Source organism: Apodemus sylvaticus, chromosome X, assembly GCF_947179515.1.
Source record: "Apodemus sylvaticus chromosome X, mApoSyl1.1, whole genome shotgun sequence".
NCBI lineage: Eukaryota > Metazoa > Chordata > Mammalia > Rodentia > Muridae > Apodemus > Apodemus sylvaticus.
In genome coordinates this window covers 44,655,448-44,680,327 of record NC_067495.1, presented here as the reverse complement: position 1 = coordinate 44,680,327, position 24,880 = coordinate 44,655,448, and the positions used below count along the sequence as shown (strand labels likewise).

At 34.8% G+C, this 24,880-nt stretch overlaps 1 protein-coding gene across 1 annotated transcript in view; it reads right to left on the bottom strand.

The window, feature by feature from the left end:
* Nucleotides 1–24,880, bottom strand: part of Dmd (dystrophin) — a 1,772,476-nt gene that overhangs the window by 1,258,291 nt on the left and 489,305 nt on the right. Inside the window, exons 27-30 of the mRNA XM_052170230.1 lie at nucleotides 19,987–20,097; nucleotides 19,481–19,654; nucleotides 16,678–16,833; nucleotides 10,595–10,765 (exon numbers count right to left, since the gene is read on the bottom strand). Of these exons, the coding sequence (XP_052026190.1) occupies nucleotides 10,595–10,765; nucleotides 16,678–16,833; nucleotides 19,481–19,654; nucleotides 19,987–20,097 (612 nt within the window). The remainder of the gene's footprint in view (nucleotides 1–10,594; nucleotides 10,766–16,677; nucleotides 16,834–19,480; nucleotides 19,655–19,986; nucleotides 20,098–24,880) is intronic.

Sequence of the window (24,880 nt, the reverse complement as noted above, 5' to 3'; positions counted from 1 at the left end):
AGGGAGAGGGGAGACAGGGGAGAGTGGAGAGGGAAACAAGGGAGAAGGAGAGTGGAGAGGGTGAATAAGGGAGAGGGGAGACAGGGGAGAGTGGAGAGGGAAACAAGAGAGAGGGGAGAAAGGGGAGAGTACAGAGGGTAAATAAGGGAGAGGGGAGACAGGGGAGAGTGGAGAGGGTAAACAAGGGAGAGGGGAGACAGGGTAGAGTAGAGAGGGAAAAAGGGAGAGGGGAGACAGGGCAGAGTAGAGAGGGAAACAAGGGTGAAGGAGAGTCGAGAGGGTAAACAAGGGAGAGGGGAGACAGGGAAGAGTAGAAAGCGTAAATAAGGGAGAGGGGAGAAAGGGGAGAGTGGAGAGGGTAAATAAAGTAGAGGGGATACAGGGGAGAGTGGAGAGGGTAAACAAGGGAGAGGGGAGACAGGGGAGAGTGGAGAGGGTAAACAAGGAGAGGGGAGACAGGGGAGAGTGGAGAGGGTAAATAAAGTAGAGGGGAGACAGGGGAGAGTGGAGAGGGAAACAAGGGAGAGGGGAGACAGGTAAGAGTGGAGAGGGAAACAAGGGAGAAGGAGAGTGGAGAGGGTAAACAAGGGAGAGGGGAGACGGGGGAGAGTGGAGAGGGAAATAAGTGACAGGGGAGACAGGGGAGAGTGGAGAGGGAAACAAGGGAGAAGGAGAGTGGAGAGGGAAACAAGGGAGAGGGGAGACACGGGAGAGTAGAGAGGGTAAATAAGGGAGAGGGGAGACAGGTAAGAGTGGAGAGGGAAACAAGGGAGAAGGAGAGTGGAGAGGGAAACAAGGGAGAGGGGAGACAGGGGACAGTGGAGAGGGTAAACAAGGGAGAGGGGAGACAGGGGAGAGTGGAGAGGGTAAACAAGGGAGAGGGGAGACAGGGGAGAGTGGAGAGGGTAAACAAGGGAGAAGGAGAGTGGAGAGGGAAACAAGGGAGAGGGGAGACAGGGGAGAGTGGAGAGGGTAAATAAAGTAGAGGGGAGACAGGGGAGAGTGGAGAGGGAAACAAGGGAGAGGGGAGACAGGGGAGAGTAGAGAGGGTAAACAAGGAGAGGGGAGACAGGGGAGAGTGGAGATGGCAAACAAGGGAGAGGGGAGACAGGTAAGAGTGGAGAGGGAAACAAGGGAGAAGGAGAGTGGAGAGGGTAAACAAGGGAGAGGGGAGACGGGGGAGAGTGGAGAGGGAAATAAGTGACAGGGGAGACAGGGGAGAGTGGAGAGGGAAACAAGGGAGAAGGAGAGTGGAGAGGGAAACAAGGGAGAGGGGAGACACGGGAGAGTAGAGAGGGTAAATAAGGGAGAGGGGAGACAGGTAAGAGTGGAGAGGGAAACAAGGGAGAAGGAGAGTGGAGAGGGAAACAAGGGAGAGGGGAGACAGGGGACAGTGGAGAGGGTAAACAAGGGAGAGGGGAGACAGGGGAGAGTGGAGAGGGTAAACAAGGGAGAGGGGAGACAGGGGAGAGTGGAGAGGGTAAACAAGGGAGAAGGAGAGTGGAGAGGGAAACAAGGGAGAGGGGAGACAGGGGAGAGTGGAGAGGGTAAATAAAGTAGAGGGGAGACAGGGGAGAGTGGAGAGGGAAACAAGGGAGAGGGGAGACAGGGGAGAGTAGAGAGGGTAAACAAGGAGAGGGGAGACAGGGGAGAGTGGAGATGGCAAACAAGGGAGAGGGGAGAGAGGTAAGAGTGGAGAGGGAAACAAGGGAGAAGGAGAGTGGAGAGGGTAAACAAGGGAGAGGGGAGACGGGGGAGAGTGGAGAGGGAAATAAGTGACAGGGGAGACAGGGGAGAGTGGAGAGGGAAACAAGGGAGAAGGAGAGTGGAGAGGGAAACAAGGGAGAGGGGAGACATGGGAGAGTAGAGAGGGTAAATAAGGGAGAGGGGAGACAGGTAAGAGTGGAGAGGGAAACAAGGGAGAAGGAGAGTGGAGAGGGAAACAAGGGAGAGGGGAGACAGGGGACAGTGGAGAGGGTAAACAAGGGAGAGGGGAGACAGGGGAGAGTGGAGAGGGTAAACAAGGGAGAGGGGAGACAGGGGAGAGTGGAGAGGGTAAACAAGGGAGAAGGAGAGTGGAGAGGGAAACAAGGGAGAGGGGAGACAGGGGAGAGTGGAGAGGGTAAACAAGGGAGAAGGAGAGTGGAGAGGGTAAACCAGGGAGAGGGGAGACAGGGGAGAGTGGAGAGGGAAAACAAGGGAGAAGGAGAGTGGAGAGGGTAAACCAGGGAGAGGGGAGACAGGGGAGAGTGGAGAGGGAAAACAAGGGAGAAGGAGAGTGGAGAGGGTAAAAAAGGGAGAGAGGTGACCGTGGAGAGTGGAGAGGGAAACAAGGGAGAGGGGAGACAGGGGAGAGTGGAGAGGGTAACAAGGGAGAAGGAGAGTGGAGAGGGAAAGAAGGGAGAGGGGAGACAGGGGAGAGTGGAGAGGGAAACAAGGGATAGGGGAGATAGGGGAGAGTGGAGGGTAAACAAGGGAGAGGGGAGACAGTTAAGAGTGGAGATGGAAAGAAGGGAGAGGGGAGACAGGGGAGAGTGGAGAGTGCAAAGGCACTGTTTTTGGGCTACCACTGGCCAGATCTGTTGATACTCTCATTTTTCATTTGATTATTATAAAACATTTTATAATAATTATCTGATTTCTCATGAATATACAGACACTTCTCCAAGAATTTAAGAGTCTTCATTTGGGCTTGAAAGCATACACTATCTCAGTTTCTTATTTCCCACATTTCCAATGCCTTCCTTAAATTTTTCTGAGAATTATTCTAAGGCTAACTTGTATGTCACAGTACACTCATTCTGTCCTTTTAAAACAATTCTTTTCCTAATACTAACTACTTTATTTTTAATTCATTGGTATTTTGCCCGCATGTATGTCTTTTTGAGGCTGTCAGATCCTCTGCAAAAGACAGCTGTGAGCCTCCATTTGGATGCTGGGCATTAAACCTGGGTCCCCTTGAATAATAGCCAGTCTTATCTTTTGAGTCATCTCTCCAGCCTATTTAAAGAATTTTGTAAGGGCAGTAATTTTATAACTTATGTCTTTAGCTTGCCACAATTTATGCAGACATGTACTTAGGCATTTCATTACAATAGCCTTTCTTTTACTAAGATATCACAGTGATTTTATTGTAGGTACTATTTATATGTTATTTACTAAAATGTACATGAAGGGTTAACTAATATACATATAAAAGGTATCTTGAAATATTTGGTCATACATGAGTATGTGTGACTATCTTAGCATTGCTTTACATAGGAAAATGGAAAATGGAAATACAATGAAAACATGAAAAATAAAAATAGTACTGTGCTGGAGTTTTTAAATTTTAATTTCCCAAGATAATTACCTTTAAATTGAGGATATATATATATATATATATATATATATATATATATATATATATATATTTGTATGTATGTAAACTGTTTTCCACAATAGCACCCCAAACAATCAGATGTGCTGTATACCTCAAGAAATTTGATATGAAATACTTTTGAGAACTTGAATTATTCTGTCCTGGCTTAATATATAGAACTTATTTTACACTTAAGTTATGTGACAGAATATAATGATTAAAGAATCATTATATTCTTTAAAAATTATGTTCTTAATATATATATATATATATATATATATATCATATATATTTTTTGGACTTTTCAAGAAATGTATATAGATATTTTCTTAATAATGCATCATTCATTAAAGAAGAGTTTTTTTATGAAAGCAGAATATGCAGAACAAAAATTATAGCCATAACTATGACAGTGAATAGTGACTTCAATGGCATTTAACAGATGTTCTGTTTTCTATGTAACAGCTGTTTTATGCATCCATTGTACCAAGTTAATGATCTGCTAGTGATATTTCACTTCACAGATAAATTACTATTCTCTCTTTTAAAAAGAAATGTAATTTTTCATGAGAATGATCATGTAACATACTTTAGAAATAGAATAGTTCTCATACTTTTAAAGCAAAGACAGTGATGAGATTTGTCAATTATTCCTATAAACTATGAGTAGAAATTAGATTTCTTTAAATACTTAAAAAGTTTGTTTAAAATATATAAAATATAATTAACATATTTGGATGTATATCGCATCATTCTACTCAAAAATCATCAATATTACATGACTAATATTTTCTAGGAGTTCCCAGTGTAAGGTCTATAAATTAACCTGTAAGCCTCACCTCCCCAGTAACCAGGTAAATTTATGGAATTCTGAGAGTTGTAGTTCTTGGAAAATAATAGATCCTCATTGGAAAATACAGTGGCCTATGGGTGATTCTAGCTACAGTTGGGCAGACCACTTAAATCCAAAAACATACCAAGACTGAGTCCATTTATTTGCATATTTTTCAATTTTCCCAGGTGATTACATGTGAGAAACCACTGGCACACAGAAAGACAATTTTATTGGATATTTTATTTATTTACATTTAACATGTTTTCACCTTTCCAGGAGTCCCCTTCAGAAACCCCCTATCCCATTGCCCCTCCCCCTACCTCTATGAGGGTGATACCCTACCCCCTCACCAAATTCCACCTCTCTACCCTGGCATTCCTCTACTCTGGGGCACTGAGCCTTCACAGGACCAAGGGCCTCTCCTCTCATTGATGCCCAACAAGGCCATCTTCTGTCACATATGTGGCTGGAGACATGGGTCCCTCTTTGGTTGGTGGTCTAGTCTCTGGGAACTGTAGGGTCTTCTGGTTGGTTGATATTGTTCTTCCCATGGGGTTGCAAAAACCTTCACCTCCTTCAGTCCTTTCTCTAACTCCTCCAGTGGGTACCCCATGCTTGGTCCAATGGTTGTCTGTAAGCATCTGCTTTTGTATTAGTCAGACTCTGGCAGAGCCTCTCAGAAGACAACTTTATCAGGCTCCTGTCAGCATGCATATCTTGCCATCCACAATAGTGTTTGATTTTGGTGAAAGTATGTGGGATGGATTCCCATGTGGGACAGTGTCTGTATGGCCTTTTCTCAGTCTCTGCTCTACATCTTATCTCCATATTTCTTCTCCTGGGTATTTTGTTCTCCCTTCTAAGAAGGACTGAAGCATCCACGCTTTGGTCTTTATCTTGGTTATTTCAAGGTTTGGGGCTAATATACACTTATCAGTGAGTGCATAACATTCCTTTGTGATTGGATTACATCGCTCAGGAAGATATTTTCTAGTTCCATTCATTTGCCTAATAATTTCATGAATTCATTGTTTTTAATAGCTGAGTAGCACTCCATTGTGTAAATGCACCATATTTTCTGCATTTATTCCTCTGTTAAAGGACATCTGGGTTTTTTCCACATTCTGGCTACTATAAATAAGGCTGCTATGAACATAGTGGAGCATGTGTCTCTATTACATGTTGCAGCATTTCCTGGGTATAGTTGGGTCCTCAGGTAGTAATATGTCTAATTTTCTAAGGAACTGCCAAACTCATTTCCAGAGTGGTTGTACCAGCTTGCAATCCCACCAGCCATAGAGGAGTGTTCCTCTTTCTCCACATCCTCACCAACACCTGCTGTCTCCTGATCTTAGCCATTCTGACTGGTGTGAGGTGGAATTTCAGAGTTGTTTTGATTTGCATTTCCCTGATCACTAAGGATGTTGAACATTTCTTTATGTGTTTCTCAGCCATTTGGTATTCCTCAGCTAAGACTTTTTTGTTGTTTGTTTAGCTCTGTACTCAATTTTTTAACTAGGTTATTTGGTTCTCTGGATTCTAACTTCTTGAGTTCTTTGTATATAGTGGATATTGGCCCCCTATTGGATGTAGGATTGGTAAAGATCTTTTCCAAATCTGTTGGTTGCCATTTTATCCTATTGACAGTGTCCTTTACTTTACAGCAGCTTTGCAATTTTATGAGGTCCCCTTTGTCAATTCTTGATCTTAAAGCATAAGCTCTTGGTCTTCTGTTCTGGAAATTTTCCCCTGTGCCCATGTGCCCAAGGATCTTTCCTAGTTTCTTTTCTATTAGTTTCAGAGTATCTGGTTTTATGTGGAGATTCTTGATTCACTTGGACTTGAACTTTGTACAAGGATAATAATGGATCAATTTGCATTCTTATACATGCTAATCACCAGTTGAACCAGCACCATTTGTTGAAAATGCTGTCTTTTTCCAGTGGATGGTTTTAAGCTCCTTTTACAAAGATCATGTGACCATAGGTATGTGAGTTCATTTCTGGGTCTTCAATTTGATTCCATTGACCTTCATGCCTGTCTCTGTACCAATATCACACAGTATTTTTTTTTTTTTTTATCACTATTGCTTTGTAAGACAGCTTGAGGTCAGGGATGGTGATTTCCCACATATTTCTTTGATCGTTGAGAATAGTTTTTTTGCTATGCTGTTTTTTTTTCTCCAAATGAATTTGCAAATTGCTTTTTCTAACTCTATGAAGAATTGAGTTGGAATTTTGATGGGAATTGTATTGAGTTTGTAGATTGCTTTCAGCAAGATAGGCATTTTTACTATATTAATCCTGCAAATCTGCGAGAATGGGAGATCTTTCCATCTTCTGAGGTCTTCTTTGATTTCTTTCCTCGGATACTTGAAGTTCTTGTCATACAGATCTTTCACTTGTTTAGTTAGAGTCACACCACGATACTTTATATTGTTTGTGACTATTGTGAAGGGTGTTGTTTCCCTATTTTATTTCTCAGCCTGTTTATCGTTTGAGTAGAGGAAGGCTACTGATTTGTATGAGTTAATTTTATATTCAGTCACTTTACTGAAGTGGTTTATCCGGATTACATGTTCTCTGGTGGAATTTTCGCAGTCACTTAAGTATGCTGTAATATCATTTGCAAATAGTGATATTTTGACTTCTTCCTTTCCAATTTGTTGCATTTTCCCTCCATTTGTTGTATAAACTCTGTTAATTTGTATATGTTCTCTCTGTTCTCATACTCTTTTTTGTGTCTTTTACCCTTCTTTTTGTCTTGTATTTTGCTGTACTCTCCTTTTCTCCCTTAATCTCTCTCTCCCTCTCAGTTTCTGCCCCCTTGCTTCCCTTCCCTCCCTCCTTTCTGCCCTCTCAGGATTTTTCTGCATCCTGTGTTCAGTCTCTACTTTCTCTCTCTGCTCTATACTCTTCCAGATGCTCCTGACTGCTTTCTTTCTCATATAATGATAAAACTTTCTCTTCCTTTATCCACAACAAATCACAGCCATACATATTATTAGTGTCTGTTGATACACACATTAGTTTCTTGCATTTTTCCATTATTTAATATGTTGAATTGAGTTCATTTTTTTTCTTTTATTGATTTTGTCACACAACTCTTTTTCTATAAAACAATGCGGATGTGTACTATATAGAATAATATTGATCCAAATTAACATAGGATGAGAACATTTTCAGGAATCATGCTTAATTCTTACAATTTGGATGATGCTGTGAGTTCAGGGAGCTTATTTAAGTAAGTCAGTGTTCTTCAATAATTACACTGAAGTAGAATAAATGAAATGTGTAATGGTTATATCAGAAAATTATTTTATGTTCAAGTGATCAAATTTATTTTTAAGGAATTAAAAATTCTAGTTGAACACTGAGAAAATTCTAATTTACTCTTAATCCCAGCATTATAGGAGCTAAAGCATCAGGATCATATATTTGAAGCTAATGTATATAGAAAGCCAGTGTTGACTACAGAGGAGTGCATGGGAGAAAAAAGAAATAAAAGTAGCACATGACTACTATAAAATGGTTGACATAGGTGGGGTTTTTTCGTTGTTATGGTATTTTTGTTTGTTTTGTTTCATTGTTGTTGTTGTAGATAAAGAAGCAGAGACAAAGATGCCTGGTAGAGTCTAGAAATAAGAGTATGCTTGGAAAACAGGACCAGGTCATATAAGGAAAAGGGGAAGAGGGCAGGGAGGAATCAGGAGATCAAGAGACCAGGGCATCAAGAGACCACAAATGCAAAAATGTCACATAGCCATGTAGAAAAATGGCTGGATTACATAGAGAATAAAGGAGCAAGGGGAAAGTGTTACCTACTTTTGTCAAGAAAGTACATTAACTGTGAGCATTCTACGGAGATGAGATGAAGACTAAATCCACGGCCAAAGCTCCAGATTATTCAAGCCTCCTATAATTTTGAGAACTTACTGAAAGGCATTTTGGTGGAATTTTCATGTGTGTAGCAGGGGGGGGGGGCGGTCCTTAAGGATAACAGTAGTCTTTAGTAAAGAGAGGAAAAATCTTTATGGAGATTGTAGAATAAGTTTATATTTGGTATAATTCTAAAATTTCTACTAAGGTGCTCATGAATTAGCTGAGTTTCCTTTCACCTCTAGATCTAGTTTGTTATTTAACATCATGGAAATTTCTATATTCCATGACTTTCCCTTTGTCAGAATTTATTTTATATGCCCCCCAATTCCCATGATGAAGTTCCAAATGTCAGTACCTCTAAATGTGTCTGTATACTAATAGGATATTTGCAGAGGTAACTTGATAATGATATAGTGATTATGAATCTATGTGACTGATATCATCATGAGAAGATTAATTTGTTATCTAGATATGTCCATAGATGAAAATAATGTGAACAACAATGTTTATATTTACTAGCCACAGGGAATTGTTTTAGATGAAAGTCACTTTTCTGACTACTGATCTTGAACTTTCAGTCTCTAGAACTATGGAAAATGAGTTTTTAAACCATTGCTTTGCATGGTCTCCTAAGGAAGTCTTGACAATTGATTGAACCAGACCATTTCAAAACCAGCAATAAACTTATATCTGTGATGATAATAGCTTACTGAAATCAATTCTGGGTAGTATTCATGAATCCCTGAAAGGTAATTTGTACATTTTGATATATTGTATAAAGAAAAGAACAATATATTTGAACTATTTTATGGCTACTTATACTAAAAGCTGCTAGGCACTGGCAGGTTTTTTATAAGTTTGCAGGTTATGCAGATTTTATTTACTTTTTTCTCAAGCTTTAGATAAAAGGCCAGTAAAACACTACTTTTGCCAAGATAATTATCTCTAGAAAGACTTTCTCTCTGTATTCATTTCAGTGCAAGGTCATTTTTGGAGAGTACAACTTTGCTCATCTCAAGTCGATATTTTGTTACCAAGTCTGGTAAATAGATCAGGCAACATTAGTTATGGCAAATGAAATAAGAGCAGAAATAATGCATGGAGGGCTTATCATTCATCTTTGAGAGAAAACTAATGTTCTCTACTTTATTATCTTCCTTTTTGTGGATGAGCAAGTTTTATACGAAGAGAAAAACATACCAACAATCATGTCAAGAAATGACCCAATCCTCTAGATGTTTTCTTATACTAAAGTTGCTTCCTTAAACCAAACTGGTGAGAGTACATCAGATAAAAATCTCCTATATACCTTCTCTGAAACATTTCATCTTGGGCAATTTTTATAGTAGTCTGGCTTGTACTTAAGCATGTAATTATAGATGTAATCTAAACAAACATAAACACATTATATGGTAAAGTAGTAAGGGGAAAATAAAACCTATTCATTTTAATCTATATTATATTATTTTTCTTATCATAATAATCTCAAAAAATACGTAATCTTCCTGTAATGCTAAATAGCTGTTCTGAATGGTTTGAAAGCGATTATAATCTACCACTACTTATTTTTTTAAAAAAAATTACCCTTACACATCCTCTACACTTATGCAAAGAATAATGGTTTCAAGTATGGCATCCTGTCATCATGAGTTTTTATATAACACATTCTATGGTTTGAAATTTTGGAGTATAATGTTTAGCATTACTGAAATAAAAATCAGTGCAAATATCTTGGGGAAGCTAATTAACATATTCAAATATTTAAATTTTTTTAAAAAATGAGATTATGCTTTATAAATGGCCCAATGCCTTGGCAAAGTCTAAGATGTAAATATGCTATTCATGCTAACTACAGAAATTGCTTCCTTTTATTAGGACAATTTCAAATAATCTAGTAATAAATTACCTAGGAAAAATTAAGCTATAAGTGTCTGACTTTAAATTTTTGGCAGCAATAAACAGCTATCTGACTGTCAGAGAAATGAGAAGAGTTTTCCAGGTAGAAAGAATTTAAGGCAGATGCCCTTTTGTGACAGAATGATAGAATCTTCACAGGCCTTTTACATTATTCATGATTATAAGGTAGTTGATATACTGAACTACTCACAGTCACTGTAACTTGCTGCATCTCTTGTTATATGTTCCATATAAGCATTCTATTTTGAGGCAAACTAATAAAACATAGAACTTTGTCTCTGTGAATTATATATTTGAATCTTTAAATTGATATGATCCATTTGGAATATCTATATTTTTTATTCTAATTTTATGTAATTAAAAGGATTCATTCATAAACCATTTATTCAATGTATGCTTTGGAGGGAGTTTTCATAAAGTTTACTATTTTAATTACCAGACTTGAAATAAACAGCCCTTGATTAATTCATTCTTGAGAAAGGGAAAAATGAAACAATATTGATAATTCTATTACTGTTTGGGATTACTATTTGTTTATAAAATCATTTACTATGAGTTTTCATATATGATAAAAATAACTTTCAATGATATGGGATATACCTTTCCCCAGGCAACTTCAGAATCCAAATTACTTGGCATTCCTTCAACTGCTGATCTCTTTGTCAATTCTGTATCTGTTGCTGCCAGCCATTCTGTTAAGACGTTCATTTCCTTTCTCATCTTACGGGACAACTTCAAGCATTTCTCCAACTGTTGCTTTCTCTCTGTTACCTAAATGTAAAGATAATATATTAAATTTAGCATACTTTGTAAGTCAACTTTATATACAATCATTTTATTGGAATTTTTATAATCCATTTACTGTAAAATAACCATTATCTTACATGTTGATTTCCTTCTTATCATATAGTCAGGAAATTAGTAGTTAAGTTCAAAAGTCTTCAGCAACAGAATGCTTAATCAAAATATATTGCCTTATACCTGTTGCTGTGATAACATCAACAATATAAATTATGGGAATTTGTTTCTTAGTAAAAACAATATTTATGGTCAAAGTTTGAAATAAACAGGATAACAGAACTCAAACAGAAGATAAGACATATTTTTCCTAGAACATCTATAGTCATTTGACAAAGACATGGACAAACAGGCTTACTGTATTCAAAATACAAATGACTCTTTCTTTTGCTAGACAGGTGGTATCAGAAAAGGAGAAAGAATATTTCTTTTAGGAGGCAAGCATATTTATCTAATATATAGAGTTGTCAATTTCATCTTTACTACATTTTAAAATTATTTATTCATAGAATACCACTTTTCCATAAACAATTTCTAACAAAAAAGGGAAAATTGGTTTGAAACCCCAAAATTTCACTCTTATAAATTTACTCTTATGGGTAAAAACCAGGATCTAAAAGAAAAGCAAATAAGGTGAAAAGAAAAAAATATTCACCATTAGAAAATTAACATGTATATACATCAATGAGTATAATGAAATATTGTAAAGGAAAAACTCATCAGAAATTTCAGTCAGTGTCATATTAATTTAAAGTCCTTCCTATATAGACAGTGCTTATATTCAGAACAAGCTTTTCAGAAATGGCTTAATAAAAATGGTATATGTATCTTTGTGACAAAAATTATATTTATACTACTACTTTGCTCTCAAAATAAATAGATTTACTTATTTATTTAGTTAGATTTTTGTTGTTGTTTTACTTTAATTTGTTTTGTGAGACAGGGTTTCTTTATGCTGACCTAATTATAACTGTACACCAGGGTGGCCTGGAACTCAGAGATCTACCTACATTTGCCTGCCAAGTGAAGGGATTAAAGGCATGGGCTACCGTAGCCAGCCCAAGATTTGGTTTTATTAATACAATATCTGAAAGATAGACTTACAATTAGTTTGAACCATTATGAATTTGTGTAATAAATAAATTGTATGAATTCACATTTATGCTTCAGGCTCTAAAGATATATGTATGAATATGTACATTTATGTATTTATACACTACGTATATTGTGGGACTATTGACATTAAAACTAAAAGTAAGTCTAAAGTGCTTAACATGTTTCTATAAAAATGATGATATAAATTTCAAATATTCATAAAATTTATGAGAGATGTATTTGATACACACACACACAACACACACACAACACACACATATAACACACATATATAACACACACACACACATATATATATATATATATATATATATATATATATATAAAATGTTTACATCTTGGATACAAATTCAAATTGTTAAAGTTATATTCATGTATATACAGGTTCATGTGAATTGTGGGTGCATAGCATGAGAGTTTCTATGTGTGCTTATACACATATATATGCATGTGTGCTTATACACATTAATATGCATGTGTGTGGAGAGCAGAATACTGTTAATAACACAAAAGTGTTATCTTCAGAAACAGTGTCTCCCTCCTCTCAGTGGACATGTCTGTAGATCACAAATTAACCTAGCAATATAGCTATTTAGCCCAGGTTTATTCTTCTCTCTGTATCCCACCCATGGGATTATGTAAGTATGGCTCTTCTAATCCAGTATTTTCATATGCATTCTATGAATTCACCTAACTCAAATCTTCATGCTTTTAAGACAAATGCTTCACTGCTGAGCTATTCCAACCCCTAGTAGAGTCACTATTCTCTTCTTTTATCCATACATAATTTTCCTAGGTGGTGGAGTGAAACTGGTGGTCTCTCTCACACTCATTCTCTCTGTCTCTGTCTCTCCGTCTCTTTGTCTCTCTGTCCATCTGTCTGTCTGTCTGTCTCTCTCTCTCTCTCTCTCTCTCTCAATAATTACATATGTGAACTTTTATATGTCATAGAGCATATGTGCAATACAGATGACAATTTATAGGAGTTGGTTCTCTCCTGGAATGTTGGGTCACAGGAATTGATCTTGATTTATAAGGCTTGGAATCAATTTTCATTACCACCTGAGCCATCTGGCTGGCCAAGACTGAATATTTTAACACATTTTCATTTTTATATTTTTGCCATTTATTTATTCATATGTTTATTTAATTACACTCCAGAATTTCCCTCCACCTGGTCCACCCTCTGACTGTTCCACATCCCATACCTCCTCCCCATATCCTATCTCCATTAAAATATCCCTACCCAACTAGACTTCTATACTCGCTGGGGCTTCCAGTCACTTGAGGGTTAGGTATATTTTTGAACCCAGACCTCACAGTCCTCTGCTCTATATGTATTGGGGGGCCTTATATCATCTGGGGTATACTGCCTGGTTGGTAGTCCAGTGTTTGAGAGATCTCGGGGTCCAGGTTAACTTAGACCCAAAAGGACATACATGGTATGTAATCACTAATAAGTGGATATTAGAACCCTCAAAATATACAGGATACCCAAGATATTGTCCATAGAACTCAAAAAGGTCAACAAGCTGAAGCACCCAAGTGAGGACACCTCAGTCTCACTTGGAAGGGAGAAGAATGCAATCACAAGTGGGGAGGGAGGGACCGACCTAGAAGGGAAAGTGGACAGGGATGGTTGGGGGGAGGGGAACCTGATCTGGTATTGGGTGAGGAAAAGGACTGAAGTCCTGAGGGCCGGCTGAAAGAATGGAAACATGTAACCTAGGGAGGTAGGAGATTGGGGGACCTTCCAAAATACACCAGAGACCTGGGAGGTGAGAGACTCTCAGGACTCAAAGGGAGTGACATTACAGTAGGGAGAGCGAACTTTTAGAGCCCACCTCCAGAAAGGATGACAGGACATTAAGTGAGGGAGAGGAGAGGCATTCCACAGTAAAACCTCTGATTCATAATTGTTCCTGTCTGAAAGAACTGCAGGGAAAGAAATGGAGAAGAGCTTGAGGAAAAGAAGGCCCAGTGACAGGCCCAAAGTAGAATTCACAACAAGGGGAGGCCCCAAGGCCTGACATTATTGCTGAGGCTATGATTTGCTCACAGAAAGGGGCCTATCTTAACTGAACTCTGAAAGACACAACAAGCAGCTTCAGTCACATGCAGATACTTGCACCCAACCAATGGACAGAAGCAGCTGGCTCTTTTGGTTGAATAAGGGAAAGGTTGGAAGCAACTGAGGAGGAAGGCAACCCTGTAGGAGGACCAACAGTCTGAATTAACCTGGAGCTCTGATATCTCAGTTTTACTTTTTATCCATGGAAATTATAAATATCTACTCATCTTACTGAAAGAAATTTTTTTATGCAATATGTCAAAAATCTTTATTATGTGCTTCCATGTATACTTATTTTACTTCTGTGCTCTATTAATAGAAAAGGATCCCAAATTTAATATTTCAAAGGAATATTATTTTCCTATACTCATGCATTATTGATTTTTATTTATCTTATTTTTTTCTGTGCAACTAAGTAAGTTTTTAAATACAGGGAATACAGCTACTTATGGAAAAATTTTTTACATTGTTCTTGTCTTTGAGCAAGAAAAATAAATATTTATAAAGACTATTGAGCCTAAATGCCTCAAAAGTATTATTTTAATGTACACTAACAAGTATATTTTGAAGATGATATTGCTATTCATGTTTATTTTTTTAAAAAAGTCAAAGCTTTGTGAAGACATAAAAGAATACTGGCATTATATCAATGGAGCCAAGAGAATCTTTCTCATTCAAATTGATGAAACGTAGATATAAGAAAATTAACTTCGTATTCATGAACAATGCAACTTATTTGTGTTTTTAAATAAAAAACTATATTCTAAGAAATGTGCTGAAGACCAAATTATAATTCTCAAATCTCATATGCAAATATCTTAACCCCATTGTAATTGTATTTGAGTACATGCACATGTGCTTTAAAGTCATTCATTGAGGTTAAATGTGGTCACAAGTATGAGTTGCTAATCTTTTATGTCAGTGGCTTTGAATGAAGAAAGAGTAATATTTATCTCCTTACAGTGATGACACAGTAAAAAACTAGTAATCTACAATTTAAGGAGAAAGTCCTCATTATGAATCAGGTAGGTCAGTAGTTTCATATTGGAATAGCAGGCCCCAGAAGTTTGAAAAATACAATATTCTTATTAATATTTCCACACAGTATTCATCTTATTAAATGTTTACTACAAATGACAATGTACTGAATTAAATACTAGCATATGAAATTTGAAGATAAATAAATTAAAATGTTTTTTTCTATTTACATAAGAGAATTTTTTCATTAAATACATTTTTTTTTGTCTTTGATTTTGTTAAAAAGCCATCCTGGATGAAGATGTTTTGAAGATCAATAAATAGAAAAGTATTTTTCTTAGGTAAGAAATATAGGAATTATAGTATTTTTATAAATCAGTATTTTAAATACAATCCCCTAATCATTAAATTTTCTTAATTAATATTTAATTCAAATACAACTTCCTCAATCTATGATCTATTCTGACATGTTATTAAAGAATCATTTCATTATTTTATATTAATGATATTATAGTGCTAAATTGTTATAAATAACAAATCAAATTGGTACTTTCATGAATAAGTAGGGATTTGTATCATTATTACATCCATTAACTTCATAATAATGACAAACTGCTGGTCCTAACATTCTTCAAATTTTATTTTTGTTGTTTTAAATTCTAAATGATTTTTCAATACTGTTTTATATCAAAACTTGCCATATTAAAGACAATGGTACTGTGCAAAGAATTGGCCCAAATAATCATTAAAAGAGCAAGATGAGAATTTTGCTTTGCTTAGACCTGTTTTTTTCTTTCTTACTGGAATATCAGCCTTACAAGTTGTAATGTGATTATAATTCCACCCTTTGACAGTGGAGGCAGAAGGATCAGGAGGTAAAAGTCAGCCTCAGCTATTTTGTGAATTCAAGACAAGCCTGTGCTGAATGAGACCCTTTCTAAAAAGAAATAAAAAGTACTCACTCATCACAAAATTTCAGTGTATGTATGTGAATAAATATTAAGCTCAAATGAATAACACAGATTTTTTTGAATTTCATTTTTACCATATAAAGTATAAGAAAATAAAAACTAGCATCCTTTGATATAGGTATTATCAAAGTTACATTTAACACGATCGTACACCATGCAGCAACAACATCAAAAAATAAAAATATTAAATTAAAATTATGTAATTTAATTTAATTTAAATTATTAAGTAGAAAAGATATATTAAAAATAGATTGGAAAGGAATAGCAGGGGAGAGAATATAGAAGTGGTGTTAATACACACATAGACACACACATGTTAGAATATCTGTAAGATAATTTGAATAAATATACAATTAATTTTCTTGATTTCAAACTATGCTAACTACGTTGCATCACGTTCATTCTAAGTGCAATATTTTACTCCACTTATAACTGAATGTAAAATATATACAAGTTTTCCAGCCATACTAAATAGATTTCTTATATTGATCAGGAAGGGTTTTAGAACAAGAAAAAACTTTAATAAGTATCTGATTCACCAATAAATACCTCCTTAAGGTTTATATTCCTTTTAGTTTATATGGATAAGCAGAGACAAAATGTGTCTTTGTATCAGCTTCATTTGGAATTACTTGATTTAGACTGAGAATCACAATAAGTGTTTCTAGTATTATATTTTATCTTTCATGCTGTTTAGCAATATACTGAAAATATTATAAAATGCGATTTTGCTCTACATAGGTACTCACCTTTGCACCCAACTCATTGTAATGCAGTTTCAAAGCTGTTACTCGTTCATCAAGCTCTTTGGGATTTTCTGTCTGCTTTTTCTGTACAATTTGACGTCCAGTTTTAATCACCATTTCAACTTCAGACTTCACTTCACTCAGGCTTTTATACAAATTCTATGTTGAAACATAAGACAAACAGAAGTACTATATAATGTATGGAATGTTATATTATTATTATTATGATTATTATTATTATTAATACAAAGACATAGACATAGAGATTAATTGCCCCTTTGAGTTTATAAGTTAAATGGAATTCATTTTGTGGCTTATGACACATTTTGTATTTTCTGTTGAGTTAACTTAGATTTATAAATATATATGTATAATTTGCAGCTATTCATATAAATTAAATGCACCACATATATTTAGTTCATCAATATTAATTTTCAAATGTCATTGTTCAATGTTATAAGATTTGAATTTTTAGTTCCACATTTATTCAGTTCTAGCCATAAGTTTACAAGAATGAATGTACTAATTTTTCTGGTATATTGAGTGCCTAAAATCCACCAGATAGTTTTGCATTCCTGCCATATAAAGTGAAAAAATGCAGTTTTTTGCCATGGCACTTATATTTAATTAGGATAAAACATATAAATATATAAATCAGTGTTTCCATGTATATAATATCACAGGGAAAAATGGATTAATGTTAAATATTTTCATTGAAATACAAATATATATTATTGATACTGATGAGAATGTAAAACAGTAGAATTATATTATTTTTCACATGTGTACCAGAACATATGGCACACACATATACCATTATATGGATAGTTTAGCATGCAAGTCCTTATGAGGCAAATATTGTAACTCTGAATATCAAGTATAATTATCAATATAGTACAAATGTCAACCACTGTTATAATAGGTTTTTTAATTATTTTATAGGAAATATGCAAAGTAGTATGTGCATATGCATGAAAATTTTCATTTGTATATATGTGTCCACATATAATGATGGATATAGTTCTGCATTAAATTATTCCATATTTATTCAAAACAATAACTTCATTCTTACTAAGAAAATTCTCACTAGTAAGTGGGTTGTCTTTGGAGTTAAAACAATTATATCATTTAATATTTGCTTTTACATAATGTATCTGTTTCATTATGGTCACATACTTTGTTATGAATATAACTTTCATGACTGATATTTCTATTACTTGACCAATAACTGTAAATTCATTTTGACACTTTTCAATTTTTAGTTTAAATCTTCAAATATGTAGAAAAATCTGCATTTTGGAAACACCAAAATCATACACTTTTATTGTAAAAAATTGTTATGTCAATCTAAAATTACAGATAGCTCTAAATGTTTCCCTAATGGAACTTGAACAGATTTTTATTTTTAAATAAGAAGAGATTTTACTACCCTAGGTCACTCTTTTCAATCAGCAAAGAACATAGTTATAAACAAGGAAGGAAACTTTGCTTGTATTTATATTCATGTTAAGAACTTCTGTTTCAGAAAAAAAAAGTTGTACCAAGGAGTGATGGCACTAACTTTTAATCCAACTACCTGGGGTTTTAGGCACAAGATTCATAAATGTAAGATCTGCTATTCTATATAGTGACAATTCTTATAACATTATCATCATCATTAACATGATTATCATCATCATTGTTGTCATCATCAACAAGCAACATACAAAACAACAACAAAAAATTCTTGAAGACAAGGATGCAGTTATATATCATAAATTATATTTATGTAAATTAAAAGTAGAGAATATAAAATCTGTGAAAGAAAGATGTCTTTACAGAAAATGTATTCCCATTGTTTTAAAATTTGTACTAGAACTAGATACAGACCAAGCTAATATTTGTGCTGTTTCATTTGTAGATATAAATGTGGTTGTTTTGAGATCATTAACTGGAAGATAATTAATATGAAGTATTATCCTATTTGACGAGAATGAATATCTTTCCCATTGCAAATGTAAGTAATGGTGCATTTTAACTTTTAATTCTTCTTGAAAGTTGTAAGATATGATATCAAGTATGACTATTTTTATTTGTATATTATCAGCAAATTACTGTTTAACATCATAAATAAATGCTATTTTGGATGGTGAAACTACTTAATGAAATAATTCCATTAAACACATCCTAATTATTGATGAAAATACTTGCTAAATAGGAAGGATTTACCCATTTATACAGATACAACTGGTACATTTGTAAGACATAGTTCAAATGATACAGGTTTATGTTTTGCAGTCTGGTGACATTTCAATGTTTATTTAATACATTACGATTCATTGTTTTTAGAATGTAAACCATGGTGCCACTCACAGCTCTTTGTCTTCACTTTCTTTCAGGTAATCTGTAGCCTTGAGAAGAAAGATGATTTCTGTACACCATTTAAACTTACTGAGAAACAGAAATACTGGAGTGGTTATTACTACTACTACTACTTCTGCAGTTGCTGTATCGAAATTTGTCTGTTTCCTTTCTTGACTTCTTTTTTAATATATGTACCAAGAAAGAATAATGTAAATATGACTCCTTTTTCATTCTATGTTGCCATTAACAATATTATTGACTCAGAAATCACTCTCCTAAAATGCCATCAAATGACTATTATCTCTATAAGAACTATATCATAATATGTCATTTTCCTTAATCTTAAAACAATGCTGTCATTATTACAGTTATATGAAATGCATCCTACTACCAAAGATTATGGAATTCTTCTAATATAGCAAACTGAAAAGGTAGCTGGATATTTGCTACTAGGAATACATACCACACAATGACTTAGTTGTGACTGAACTACTTCCTGTTCAACACTCTTGGTTTCCAGTGCAGGCAAGTGCATCTTTACTTCATCTAAAATCATCTTACTTTCCTCTAGGCGTTGTTCAAAATTGGCTGGTTTTTGGAATAATCGAAATTTCATGGAGACATCTTGTAATTTTTTCTGTAACCGCAATATAAGGAAATACTAATTAGTTTATCTTTAATAATCCAACCAATCATGTGTTTGGTCATTTTGTATTTGCTGAAAAAATTTAAAGGAATATACATGGAATTTTTTACATTATTTTCTAACACATAGAACATTTTGTTGAGAGAATTTAGTGTTCTGAATAAGTTTGACACTAAACAGATATATCTTGACTTATCTTTAAATAGTACAGAAATTATTTTTAAATATTATACTGATAGATGCCATAGTAAAATTTTGAATTTGATGATAACAAAGTCATTTAATTATAAACCAATCCCCTTAGGTTATAAAATAAAATATACCTGTGCAACATCAATTTGAGAAAGAACTCTTTGGTTGGCATCCTTTCCCTGGTTATGTTTCTTCATTTCCTCTAAACTGATCTCATGACTTGTCAAATCTGATTGGATTTTCTATTGGAAAGAAAACACTATTAGCCAACATACTCTTAAAGTTATTGCAAAGGAAATACCCATTCCAACATGGAATTTTGAAATATTTGTGAGTTATCACTAATAACCCAGAGTCTTCTAAATATACAAGAATTCCTCAAATCTTCATTACATGATCAAAAATCATGTATCATATATGTGTGATATATGATTTTTATGCAATTATTAATTATATCATATATAATTACTTCTCTCTTCAAAGTTGAGATTATCATAAAATCCTATGGATATGATTTTCAATATAGAATTTATGTTATATGTAATATTTAAAATTGACTGCATTTTGTTTTGAAAGTATATTTAAATCTGGCCAAATATATAAATGCCAAAATGTACAAGTATGTAGCCATGACAAAGGTAATAAAATATGATATTCCTAGTGCAATTCTTTGGAATATTTCAGCTTAAGATTATGACAATTAGAATAAGCAAGTTGTGTTAGTTACTTTTCTCATTGCTCTAACCAAATATCTGGGAGAAAAAACTGAAGTGTGGTGCCTTATTTCACCTCATAGGTTTAGCAGAAATATTGTGCTATTTTGGAGAAGTCAAAGCAGTTAAGATAGCTTCATCTATAACCTGGAAGTTTGGGCATCATTTGATTGTTTTCATACAATAGACCAAGAGATTTTACAGATTGTAGACTAGCACAAAGTAGCTAGTCTACTAGATCTAGTTTTCCAAAACTCCAGGGGGTTACTCTTAATATCCTATATCTGCCAGCTAGGCAACAAATAGTTTCAAAAACAACCAAAAAGTGTGCCATATGCTACTACAAGAAAAGATTCAAGGAGATAAGAATGTATGGATTTGCATCCTTCTACATGATGACCACCAGTTGATTCAGCACCATTTGTTGAAAATGCTCTTTTTTCCACTGGATGGTTTTAGTCCCTTGTTCAAAGATCAAGTGACCTTAGGTGTATGGGTTCATTTCTGGTTCTTTAATTCCATTCCAATGATCTACCTGCCTGTCTCTGTACCAATATTATGCAGGTTTTTTTCACTATTGCTCTGTAGTATAGCTTGATATCAGGAATGAAGATTCTGTTAGAAGTTCTTTTATTGTTGATAATAGTTTTCTCTATCCTGGGTTGTTTGTCATTCCAAAAGATTTTGGAAATTGCTCTCTCTAACTCAATGAAGAATTGAGTTGGAATTTTGATGGGGATTGCACTAAATCTGTAGGTAGATTCCTTTCTATAAAATGGCCATTTTTACTACATTAATCCTGCCAATCCATGAGCATGGGAGATCTTTTTATCTCACATGACTCTCAAGAAGAAGGAAGACAAAGGTGTAGATGTTTCAGTCCTTTTTAGAAGGGTTAAAAGAACACTCATGGGAGCAAATAAAGAGACAAAGTGTGGAGCAGAGACTGCTGGAAAGGACTTCCAGAGACTGCACTACCTGGGGATCCATCCCATGTACAGTCAACAACGCAAAAACTATTGTAGATGCCACAAACTTCATGCTGACAGGAGCCTGATAATATATGTCTCCTGAGAGGCTCTGCCAGAGCCTGACATATACAGAGATGGATGCTCTCAGTCAACCCACTGAATTCATCATGGGGTCCCTAATGGAGGAGTTAAAGAAAGGACTGAAGGACCTGAAGGGGTTTGCAACCCCATATGAAGAACAACAATATCAACCAATCAGAGCTTCAAGGGTCTAAACTACCAACTAAGGAGTACACAAGGAGGGACCCATGGCTCCAGCTGTATATGTATCAGAGGATGGCTTTGTAGGGCATCAATGGGAGGAGAGACCCTTGTTCCTGTGAAGGCTTGATAGATGCCCCAGTGTAGGAGAATGCAAGGGCAGATAGGCAGGAGTAGGTGTGTTGGGGAGTACCCTCATAGAAGCAGAAGGAGGGAGAATGGGTTAGGGAGTTTTTGGGGGGATCTGTAAAGGGGATAACACTTAAAATGTAAATAAATAAAATATCCAATAAAAAACAAAAAACAAAAGAATTCAAACACAAAATCAGGTAGAAGATTTTTCAGAAACAAAGAAAAGAAGAATCTAAGTAGCAGTACTTTATAAGACAGTGAGTCGGTTCATACAGTTATTGATTTTAAAATTTTAAGGAAACAGAATATTCTTCAATAATTTCTATCAAGTTGTTAGGCTTATTTATTTTCAAATACTGGGCTAGGCATTTGAGCAGAAGTAAAAGAGAACAAGAATTGATCTTCCTGCTCTAAGTGAAAATATTTAACTATTTTGCTACTTTCTCATTCTAATTTAGGGTGTATGTGTGTGGTTTTTTTCATTAATAGGATACTCTTTTTAAAAATCATGTCATGGTTTAAGAACCTTGAGTGACAGGTGTACTTAAACTCTTTGCTGACCACTTCATATGAGTGAGCCCAGTTGAACATACAGGTAAACCAAATTATCAGCCCCAAACTTAAAATAAACTTATTAAAGATGCCAATAAACCCAACTAAATTAACATCTTTAGTCTATAAAACTACTAGAGATTGCAATACATGACTGTTGCCAGTATCGTAATTTTTAGTTTCCCTTAAAAAATAAAATTATTATTACCCGTAGCACATTCCTGTATGCTTATAACAATATTGTCTTTCATTTTTATTTCAATTTAGTGGATAACATTTAACTGAACATATTTTCATAGAAAAGTGTAAGACTGAAAAACTAAAAGCAATTCTAGTTTTGGAAAACAACCAAAAATGGCATGGATTTAATTATAATACGAATAGCAATCAAGAATTAAATATCATAATGTCCTAAATGAACAGAATAATGGAGAAGCTTGATTGCCAAAATATTTTGAACTATGAACTGCCTAGTAGATCAGTGAAACACACACCTGGCCATGTCTAGAAGGATATTTCTGGAGATTAACTAAGATTAACTAATGCTGAAAAACCTGTCACATCTCTATATGTCATCAATTCATTTAGTTTCAAATATGTATACAATACAAGAGTAAAAAGGAGAAAGCCTGCCGTAGTAGGTATTTGTTTGCTCCATCCTGGCCCTCACCAAAGGAGGAAGCCAGACAGACCATAGATGAAAAGTTATGCACCTGAGAGTACAATTAAGTCGTCTGTTAAGATGTTTTGCTCAAGCTTTGTTTTGTTGTTGTTGTTGGTTGTGGTGTTTTTTTTTGTTGTTGTTGTTTTTATTTTGGTTGATTTTTGGTTTTTAGGCTTGGAGAAAATTAAGCAACCAACCAAAATGGCTTTCATTATTCTGAAGATGAAGCTTTATCTTTTTAATTAGAACCCAATAGAAAACAAACTAAATCATTGATTAAGAAACCAGATTGTAAAACTAGTACAAAGCTAGAGAAGTGCTAATGTGTCAATAGTGAACTGGTTGAGACTAAATTCCTAAAAGCAACCATAATCACCATTGTTACAAAAATTAAATATCTATTAATTATATTAAATGATTTTACAAGGAATGTGCAAATCCTCAACAATGGAAATTCCAAAAGCATAGGTAAAAGAAATTGAAGAAGACAGGCAAAATATATGGAATGATCTCCCATAGCCAACTAGTTGACAAAAGTGGCATTAAAATATAATTGGAAAAGGACAGCCAGGATACTATCATGTAAAACATGAAACTTGAGATTATTTTTTTCATAAACTGAAAAAAAGTAGCTCAAAATAATGAAGTTCTGATTAAACCTAATGTTAAGGCCAGAAAAATCTAAAATTACTAGAAGAAAACTATGCAAGAACTTCAAGACATTTATGTAATTTTTAAAAATATTTTTATTTTCTATATTCTTTGTTTAGATGATTTCCCCTTTCCCGGATCCCCCCTCCCCATGTGTCCCATAAACCTTCTTCTCTCCCTCCATTCTCCAATCACCTCCCTCCTTTTTCTCTGTCCTTATATTTTATTTTATTTTCAACTATAAAGTATTATACTATGTAATGTGAAAAAATTGTGAAAATGCATGAAAGTAATGACATACAAAGTTCCTGAACTATAATAAAGCAAATAAAAAGTAGCACATACTGAATGCATTTTGTAAGTGATATTTATTGTAGGAAACATTCTTGTTGTCTTCCTATAAACGTGTTTACCACCTTAGAAATTTAAAGCTAAATGTACATGGGAACAGTAAAACAATACTCTTGTGGTTATTAGCACTGAAAGTAATGCACAGACATGTACATTGTACTATGATATGTGTAGCATCTATGTTAAAGCGGTTTTCTTTCTGCTATTACGATTTTTACTGTGTAATGTGAAAAAATTCTATGAAAATACATTAAGGTAATGACATACAATGTTTCTGAACTATAATAAAGCAAATTAAAACCAAAAAAAGTATCCACTTACCAGTGAGTGCATACCATGTGTGTCCTTTTGTGATTAGGTTATCTCACTCAGGTTGACATTTTCTAGTTCACTCCACTTGCTTAAGAATTTCATGAATTCATTGTTTTTAATAGCTGAATAGTATTCCATTGTGTAAATATACCACATTTTTTTGTATATATTCCTCTGCTGAAGGACATCTGGGTTCTTTCTAGCTTCTGACTACTATAAATAAGCCTGCTATGAACATACTGGAGCATGTGTCCTTACTGTATGTAGGAGCACCTTCTGGGTATATGTTCAGGAGTGGTATAGCTGGGTCCACAGGTAGTACTATGCCCAATTTTTCTGAGGAACCACCAAACTGATTTCCAGAGTGGTTGTACCAGCTTATAATCTCACCAGAAGTGGAGTGTTCCGCTTTCTCCAT